The 10,097-nt window shown below is 34.3% G+C and overlaps 1 protein-coding gene across 1 annotated transcript; it reads left to right on the top strand.

Moving 5' to 3' along the window:
* The first annotated feature begins 746 nt into the window (after positions 1-746).
* Positions 747-3,167, top strand: LOC134243827 (cytochrome P450 26A1-like). Its single transcript, XM_062726056.1, has 4 exons — positions 747-927; positions 1,080-1,574; positions 2,174-2,608; positions 2,832-3,167. The coding sequence occupies exons 1-4, from the start codon at positions 784-786 to the stop codon at positions 3,165-3,167; spliced, it is 1,410 nt and encodes a 469-aa protein (XP_062582040.1). The 5' UTR covers positions 747-783.
* Positions 3,168-10,097: the final 6,930 nt, after the last annotated feature.

The following is a 10,097-nucleotide window of genomic DNA, read 5'->3' as shown; positions in this document are numbered from 1 at the left end:
ATTTCAATTACAAATGAATCACACAGTTAAATTAATGACAACATTAATTTTTACTTTTTTTTCTTTTTTACCACAGCCTAATTTTAAAAAGCGACTAAACTGCCAGGTGAAAACAGTTGACATATGCATGTACACTTACTGTCAAAATATAAGTGATAGAAAGACACTCCTCTAATGTTCAAAAGTACATCATTAAAACTGAATGAAATTCCCTATTCTTATCACTGTTATAATACGTGCAAAGTTTATATAATAAAGACCATCGGACAGGTTTGTTTTCATATAAAAAAAAGGAAAGAAATCCAAAATTCTTTATTTTGAAATTTTTCCTTGCATGATTTATAGGAATTGCTCTCCTTAAATGTGAAAGAATCACCTTTATAATTCATTGCAGCAATGAAAATAAAAATGGGTTTAAAAAAAATAAATATATATTTCCTTTGAATATTAAGTGTTACTGATCAAAAGAGTCTATATTCAAGATATATCATGCAACCTTTAAAGATACGTATATCAGAGGTAAGGGGAATATATGGCCGCTTACCCTATATTTTGTTAACCTCACTGATCAATCGATTTGTAGATAAAGTAATTTTCTGTGATATAAGAAAAAGAATGCGCCGCGTACTTCGTGTCTCGGTCGTTCGCCTTTCGTAGTCACGTGACATGACTTCGTAATCTGCGACATGTTATAAAGTCGCCTGCTTCAAACCTGCAATTTCAATATTTACAGAGAACTCCTAGTTTCAGAATACTTTTAAAGATTTTATAAATTAAATAAAAATGTTAGAATTTTTTCTGATTCTGTCTATTTGCGTGCTTTTATACAAGTATTTAAATCAGTACAAAGGGTGTGGTCAGAAATTACCTCCAGGACGGATGGGCATTCCGATTTTAGGAGAGTCTTTGCAATTCCTTCATAAAAAGGTAAAATTACATTTTCAATAATTTATTATTTATTAAATTTGTTGAAAACAATAATTCTAACCACATTTGTTTAGTGTAATTATCATAGAATTGCTTTTTCACAACAATAAATAAAATTGTTATAATCAAGTTTTCTTGTATCTTTTTTCCAGGCAAAATTCTTTGAGGGGAAAAGAAAAGAGCATGGCAATATATACAAGACGCACTTGTTTGGAAGACCAACAATTCGCATATCAGGAAAGAAAAACCTGGAAAAATTGTTTGCAGCCGAAAACAAACTTCTCCAATGTGCTTACCCAACTTCCGTGTGGAAAATTCTTGGAAAAAATTCCCTCTCTTCATCCACAGGCCAAGTGCATGCAGAGAAAAAAATGCAACTTCTAAAATGTCTGTCTCCGGGATTTTTTGACCAAAATTTACCCATGGTCTCTGACTTTTTGACTGGACGTATTTATGAATGGTGCCGCAAGTCGTCCATTGAGATTTTTGCTGACTGCCATTCTCTGTTTTTAGAGCTAGCTTCTACTTTCTTAGTCAGTATGGATATGCCTAAAGATGAAAGAAGAAAGATACAGACACTTTATCATGATATCACTAACAACCTCTTCACTTTGCCGCTTAATATACCTGGATTTGGCTTTTATAAGGTAAGACTATAACTTCATCTTCAATTATTTATATTTTTAAGAGTGCGTGAATATTTTTTTTAAATTAATATTTCTGTTCTGTTCTATTTTCATTTTTCGTCGTCTTTGTCTCTTTTACATAATTCTCTATATTATCAAAAATTGGCAAATCAAAGGTTGACCCAGTTAACTGAGGAACGTATGCGGAAATAAACAAACTAGGTATTTTAACCCTACAGTCAGTGGGCCAAATTTTGGTCATTCACCCCTTCGTCCTCCCGTCGCTCTCAGTGACGTAGGTGTAAGAGGTCTTGAAGCGGGCAGGAGTTGAATCTAAGTTCATCTTTGCCTGGTCTGTAAAATTATGAATGAAATGACGTCACAAATGTTGTTACTCACGCATAGCTTGGTAGTATTTTTATTTTAAATAGGCGTACTCTTGCTAAGTGATTGAACTCTGTTGAGGAGATGCACGGTTACTGACTTGGGGTTAATGACCTTTGTTGATACTGAAGAAAATAATTAAGGACATTGATATACATTGTATAATGTTAGAGAAATCTTAATTGTGTGTAGATCCATATTTAAACAAAATAAGCATTGTTTTTTTTTTATTTCAGGCGTGCAAGGCAAAAGAGGAACTAAAGAATTTGTTCTTAAAGAGAATAAAGGAAGATGGAAAGAGCTGTTCGCAACAGTTTCCAGCTGTACTGGAAAAATTTTGCAAATCTCAAAATTCAGAATTTGACAATGACGATTTGTTAAATGGCATATTTGAACTGATATTTAATGCTGGAGAGACAACGAGTACGTCGGCCATGTGTGCACTTATCCATTTATCCAAACATCCAGAAGTTCTTGAAAAGCTTCGACAAGAACTATCGAACATTGACCTTTTAGCTCCTCCCGAGGAAAATAACAATAGCGAGGTAGAGGTTACGGCAGAAATCTTCAGCAAACTTCCATATTTGGATTGTGTTTACAAAGAAATACTTCGGGTGACTCCGGCGGTGGGCGGGGCTTACAGGAGAGTCTTACAGACCTTTGAACTCGAGGTACGTCTGGGAATGGATTTTTTTTTCTTTTTTTTTAAAATATATACTTTAAGTAAAAAATCTAGATATTATTTCCTTACATCTATTTTTAAATACTAAAACAACTTTATTAAATATTCTTATATTTCGTTTTTAATCGATTAAATAACTAACACATTCAAATTAATTTTATTTAAATAATAACAATCGAAATTATATATTCAAAATTCTATATTTTTTTCAGGGATACACTATTCCTGAAGGTTGGACTGTGGTTCTTGGAATTCGAGACACACATGAACTGGACAATAATTTGGAAGACCCTTTAACCTTTAATCCTGACCGATGGATGCAGGCCGATTGTTCTAAGATATCCTTCTTTCCATTCGCTAGCGGACCACGGAGATGTCCCGGAAAAGGATATGCACAGCTAATTTTAAAACTGTTTATAATCAAATTATGTCAGCAGTGTAACTGGACATTATCGGAACCCAATCCGGAAATGGTTGCCATGCCAACACCTCGACCAAAAAACAAACTTATGTGCAGTTTCAATCAACGAGAGTATAATAAGGAATAAAGACAAGTAAATAGCCCAAGTTTCTCAATTTTGGTTTAAATAATTATGTCGCAAAAAATCCGACTATTATTTAATTTTTTTAAATGAACAATTGCTATGTTTGATAGTTTGTGTCACGAAAAATATGTGCGTCGAAAAATTTGTGATCAGAACATTAGATTGTTGGATAAGATTGTAATTCGAATTCTCCACAGACCATTTTGTACATTCTTGTATTAATTTATTGTTTTAGTTAATAAGTTGTAAAAACATTGTAAATCCCAATCAAGAAATGCTATATACGTACATTAAATCCCGGTGTTATATTTATAAAATTTTATGTGTATTATATTTTGTATATATTGTTGTTTATTTTCTAATTTATTGATACAATAATGAAAAATATCATAAGAAAAATTAAATATGTGTTCATTTATTTCTTTTGGTGCCTTCTGATAAAAAAAAAGGAGCGGAGGGATTTAGCATTAGATCTTGATTATGCTGTGAAATCTACTGAATAAAATACTTATAAATTTATCAATAGTCGAAAGATATTTCCACCATGAAAGCTATTGAAATTGCAATTTTAATATCTCCCTTACTCTTTAACTATACTTGTATCAGAAAAGGTGTTTGATGAACGTCTCTTATCGATGCTTCTTGGGTCCAGATTTAGGCCCGTGAATAAGGATAAATCAATAATTTTTTGAAAATAGATTACACCTTTGAAAAGTTTATCTTCCAAACTATCTTGCGAATAAAATATTTACATGATCATAATGAAAATTTAGTACTCTTCAACCTTTGAAACAATACAAATCAGGAGCAAAGCAAATCTAAAAACACCAGAGGTAGGTTCAAGTGTAATAGAAGAGTAATGCCCTGTTCACACGACGAGTTTAATTCGCAGTAAATTAATGCAAAGTAAACTAATGCGAATCAAACTAATGCGAATCAAAATTCTACTTCTACGGCCAGGCGTCAGTAAGGCTATTATGACGTCATTTGCAAATCACGTCACCTTATGCAGGAGCAGATGCATTTGACATAGGCCTAATGTTACAGTGTCTGTACACATTTCAGCGATTAACACAATTTTCCTTAGTTTTCACTCAAAAATAGCACAAATACTTCAAGCTGACCACGGACATGTGGCATTTGACCTAATTTTGCCATTACGCATGCCTCAAAATTTAATTCGAATTAGCTTCGCTTAGCGTTCACACGGAGCTAATGCAAATAATTTAATGCGCAGTAAACTAATTCGAATTAAACTAATTCGCATTAAATTCTCCGTGTATGTCTGGAGATCCGCCCAGGAATCGTACCGTCCGGAGTGCATGATTGCGATTTCAAAACCAAAAGTTTCCAAAAAGGATGCATCAGCTGGTATTGTCCAGGGACTTTATGCAAGGTACAAGGTAACATTAATGCCGATAAATATATAAATATCATTGACAACCACCTGTGGCCTGTTATTGCCCGACATTTCCCTGCAAACAACTACGTTTTTCAAGACGACAATGCGCCGGTACATAGAGCTCGTGTTGTAGAGGAATATAAACGTGCAAATAATATTCGGGGTATGGTGTGGCCGGCCCAGAGTCCGGACATTAATATCATTGAAAATTGTTGGCATACAATTAAAAGACAGATCCAAAATCACGCCGGAGATATTACCACCCCTGATCAGCTGTTCGATATTATTTTACACACTTGGCAGAATTTCACCATAGAATATATTCAAAACCTTTACAAATCCATCCCAAAACGCATCATGGCATGTATACGATCCAAGGGACATTTAACAAAGTACTAAAGGTAAGCGTTTGTTTTGTTTTTGTTGTATTTGAGTGACTTTTATGTTGCAAGCGCGATAACTCTCAAATCACGTCCGCCATTTTTCGCGAATACTTATGGCACGACGCTGTAATTCGCATTAAATTCTCCGTGTGAACGCTAAGCGAAGCTAATTCGCAGTAACTTTACGTTTAATTCGAATTAAACTCTCTGTGTGAACAGGGCATAAGTATCTCCTGTCGATCGGTCACTTGGAGTGTGCTCCTTGTTACGATCAGTTAGGCCTAATTGAAAAAAAAATCCGTAGACAATTCAGTGCGTAAATAATGGCCTAACTTATGTTGATTGTGTGTATTTGCTGATAAGGTCATTATATCGACCACAGAAATGTTTGCGAAATGTGAACTTTAAACAAAACTTTGGGAATCCCTGTTTCACCAACTTAACTGCCAGCAGCTCGACTTGTCTCTGATATTTGTTCGTACGTACGAGAGGTGATCAAAAAGTTCGCGAACTATCTCTATATAATTTACAAAACTGCAATTCAGATCAGAATGAAATTTGGCACACATGGAGTCATACACATGTTCTATGTAGCATATGTAATGGAATGTTTTGCTCCGTGTTTTTGACGTCACAATGTGAAAATGACGTCAATATGTAGATCACTTGCGACAAATAATGGTTGACTCGGTCATATTCAAGCAACGAACGGCTGTAAAGTTACACGTATATCTTAGAAATTCCTTTGTAGAAGTTTATAATAATTTGTACACGGTTTATGAAGACAAAAGACTTGCCATAAGTTTTGTCATTAATTGGATTGATTGTTTAAGTGAAGGAAGGGAAACGTTTAAAAATGATGTTTGTTCTGTTGCCCGGTGAAAGCAAACTGGGAGAGAGACGTGTCCTTTGTTACGCAATTTGATTTGAAAGATCGCCAATTACAGTTAGAAAAATAGATGAATATCTTTACAATAAATATAATTATCAAATCCCTAAAATATCGTTTACTTAAGACTTTAAACATATCAGATATGATAAAGTGAAGGCACCCATACTTTATCCACATGAAATAAACGACACTCAAAAGACAGAGGACTTGGGTTTTGATGGTCACCATGTTCATTCTTGAAGAGGATATTATTATCCACCCATTCTGTGGCCGTGACTTGGACATTTCTGACAAATGGACTGTTTTTGTTGCAAAATATAACTTGCATGGTAAGAAATATAAGAGTCCGAAACAATTTTAAGCTTTTGTGACAGAACGCTAAAAAGCAGGTCACGTGATCGCCTATATCACGTGATCCGCGCATGGGCAGAATGGTTGCAGATGCGCATTAAAACAGGAGAGGGCTACTTTCAATTATTTTCAACACTGAAACCCCATATCATTTCTTTTTCAGAAATTATTCAATTAGTTCGCGAACTTTTTGATCACACCTCGTATCTAGCGTTCTCTTGCGTATCGAGTCAACTGGAAAACACAAATTTCTAATGCATGATGCAAATGGTATATATTGCTACAGAAATAGATAAAGTTGATGATAGAAAATTTTTCTGTTACCATTACCGTCTTTTTGTAGTAACATTTTCAAATATGAAACAGACGTTTCAGATTCTGTGAATTTTTTTCCTCGGGTTCAAAGGTGTACATCGAATCAATGTAGAAATGATTATCATCATGGATATTGTTTATACTAGATATATGTGAGACGTCGTCGATATATCTAAACAGTTGTATAAGTATTGTAAAATCGTAGGTCCTATTCCTGGTTTTGGTAAAATGTTATTTCGAATTTTCGATGAGTTCTTTGAAATTTTAAAGTACCCACATTTGATTCATGCCACTTCTTGAACATATTGCTTTACAGCACTCTTGAAGCAGGCAATACTTTGATGAGTAGTAAAGAAAGAGACTTGCTAGAACTGAAAGCTTGTATATACATTATGGTAATTCAATTTATTTACTTGTTGGGAATATTAATATGTTTTTGAAAAAATTCTTTGTCACATAAGATTTTTTATCAAAATCAACACATTAAAACTTACGAATTTTCAACTTTATATACAACTATTCCCCACGAGAAGTTAAAGTTCAGGGTTTTTTATATATCATTGATAGCTGGGGGGGGGTTAAATAAAAAATTGAACTCGTCAATATACTCACCTTATCATTGTTCATTTGCAAAATTATTTTGTTAAAAAACCATTTTGATTGTAGACACAAGTATTCTGAAGTTTATATTAAAACGATACTTGAGTTTTTGATTGACAATATTTGTGTGTTTTTTGGAGACAAGATTTTCTAACAATCTATTGGAATTCCCATATTAGCAGACCTATTTTTGTATTCATATGAAGCAAAATTTGTCCAAAAGAGGACAACACTCGCTGTGGCCTTCAATTCGCAATTTACATATATATATATATATATATATATATATATATATATATATATATAAGCACATTTTACAACAACTCTTAAACTAACATAACTGCCCTAAGTGAAGAAATATTAATATAGAAAGCACAAAGAAATTCACTTTTACATGGATACCCACTTCCGCCCCAGCCCGGGGTTGAACTCTCGACCTTCGGAATCTGTCTCCTAGCAGTGCAGGAACAGCGCGCTAGACCGCTCGGCTATCTAGGCAAGTCTAAAAACTTGCTTTCGATGCCGATGGAATTCTCGCGGCGCTGTCCTACACTACACAGTCATTGAGAATAGAAGTGAGATACAGTTATTTGGATATTAGTTTTAACAGAGGATTGTTACCAATACATGTTGTAATGAAATTAATTATTATTTATAAAGCACATTTTACAACAACTCTTAAACTAACATAACTGCCCTAAGTGAAGAAATATTAATATAGAAAGCACAAAGAAATTCACTTTTACATGGATACCCACTTCCGCCCCAGCCCGGGGTTGAACTCTCGACCTTCGGAATCTGTCTCCTAGCAGTGCAGGAACAGCGCGCTAGACCGCTCGGCTATCTAGGCAAGTCTAAAAACTTGCTTTCGATGCCGATGGAATTCTCGCGGCGCTGTCCTACACTACACAGTCATTGAGAATAGAAGTGAGATACAGTTATTTGGATATTAGTTTTAACAGAGGATTGTTACCAATACATGTTGTAATGAAATTAATTATTATTTATAAAGCACATTTTACAACAACTCTTAAACTAACATAACTGCCCTAAGTGAAGAAATATTAATATAGAAAGAGAATTCCATCGGCATCGAAAGCAAGTTTTTAGACTTGCCTAGATAGCCGAGCGGTCTAGCGCGCTGTTCCTGCACTGCTAGGAGACAGATTCCGAAGGTCGAGAGTTCAACCCCGGGCTGGGGCGGAAGTGGGTATCCATGTAAAAGTGAATTTCTTTGTGCTTTCTATATTAATATTTCTTCACTTAGGGCAGTTATGTTAGTTTAAGAGTTGTTGTAAAATGTGCTTTATAAATAATAATTAATTTCATTACAACATGTATTGGTAACAATCCTCTGTTAAAACTAATATCCAAATAACTGTATCTCACTTCTATTCTCAATGACTGTGTAGTGTAGGACAGCGCCGCGAGAATTCCATCGGCATCGAAAGCAAGTTTTTAGACTTGCCTAGATAGCCGAGCGGTCTAGCGCGCTGTTCCTGCACTGCTAGGAGACAGATTCCGAAGGTCGAGAGTTCAACCCCGGGCTGGGGCGGAAGTGGGTATCCATGTAAAAGTGAATTTCTTTGTGCTTTCTATATATATATATATATATATATATATATATATATATATATCGACGACGTATTGACAATAAACAATGGTTATTTCCATTCTTATGTCGATACGACATATCCTGGTGAGCTTTAAATAAAAGATAACACAGAGTCTGACACATCTGTTTCATATTTGGATATTTTACTTGAAAAAGACGTAAATGGGAATTTAACATCCAAGCTCTATTATAACGAGATGACTTTAACTTTTCAATCGGGAACTTCCCTTACTTATGCAGCAATACATGTATACCTTTGTCACCTGCTCAACGTATAAACAATTTCTAAAATGAGGTAAATTATTGACAAACAAATTGATGAAACAAGAATATCAGTAGTCTCGTTTAAAGTCATCATGTCGTAAGTTCTTATGTCGACCTTCATCGCCTGCATGCATACGGGGTTTATATCTCTCCGAAGAGCATGCTCTAAGTGTGAAAAATTTAAAAACGAGGTAAGTTATTGACAAACTATAGTTTCTGAGACAAGAAAATCTGCAGTTTCATTCAAAGTCATCATTTCGTAAGTTCTATGGTCCAAACAATCACCTTGTCATCAAATAAAATTTATCATTAGCATGTATAGGTCAAATGCTGAACGATGTATATTTCATATGTATTGTTAAGCCGTTTTATTATATGATTGAATAATTTCCATCTCTCTGATTGGCTGAGATCCAACTATGTTAGAAAAATACTACGTTGTATTGACCTGCACGTGACGTTCTAGGTGAATACAAGGATTTATTTCCTCTACATTGATCTAAAAATAGATCGAGAAATTCCAAATTGATACAAATTGTTTTGGAAAGCTATTTAAACGACTATGACTTTTTTTCATGTGAACAAAACATAATCGAATATATATTTTCGGATAAGTGTGGTAAGAGGGGATGCAGGAAACCCCCTCCAACACTTTTACTGAACAACAAATTTTACTTTTTGACTGTCAGTTTTCCCTGATAATACTCCTTCCTTTCAAATCTATCCTATAAAAAAGACTGACATTATATTTCTTTTTTTCATGGCAACTAACATTGAAAAAAAAAACATTTCAAATTGACACGACTGGTAAGGTTTATTTACATTTTAATTCTGCTTCTCTCTTGTATTTGGCTAGGACTTAATTAAATGCAAACAATTAATGAGCTGTATCATTTTATCAGTGAATCATATGATAAAACAATTATTGCTGTTTTTTTTTTTGGTCAATACAATGATTTAGCCATCTTTGAAGTACAATATTCACCTTGCCCTTCGAGCTCGGTGAATATTGTACTCCTCAGATGGCTAAATCATTGTATTGACCTCAAAAAACAGCAATAATTGTATAATATACACACTGAATTGTCGACGGATTTCCCCCGTTATTTCT

Source organism: Saccostrea cucullata, unplaced genomic scaffold (genome assembly GCF_032062105.1).
Source record: "Saccostrea cucullata isolate Sc308-1 unplaced genomic scaffold, CSIRO_AGI_Scuc_v1 ctg2835, whole genome shotgun sequence".
NCBI lineage: Eukaryota > Metazoa > Mollusca > Bivalvia > Ostreida > Ostreidae > Saccostrea > Saccostrea cuccullata.
This window is presented reverse-complemented; position numbering and strand designations above follow the sequence as displayed.

What these genes read in the sequence shown, in the direction of transcription:
- LOC134243827 (XM_062726056.1), top strand. Translation starts at nt 784, where the DNA reads ATGTTAGAATTTTTTCTGATTCTGTCTATTTGCGTGCTTTTATACAAG. An exon ending in TGCAATTCCTTCATAAAAAG is followed by an intron (nt 928 to 1,079) that starts GTAAAATTACAT and finishes TCTTTTTTCCAG; the next exon opens with GCAAAATTCTTTGAGGGGAA. An exon ending in CTGGATTTGGCTTTTATAAG is followed by an intron (nt 1,575 to 2,173) that starts GTAAGACTATAA and finishes TTTTTATTTCAG; the next exon opens with GCGTGCAAGGCAAAAGAGGA.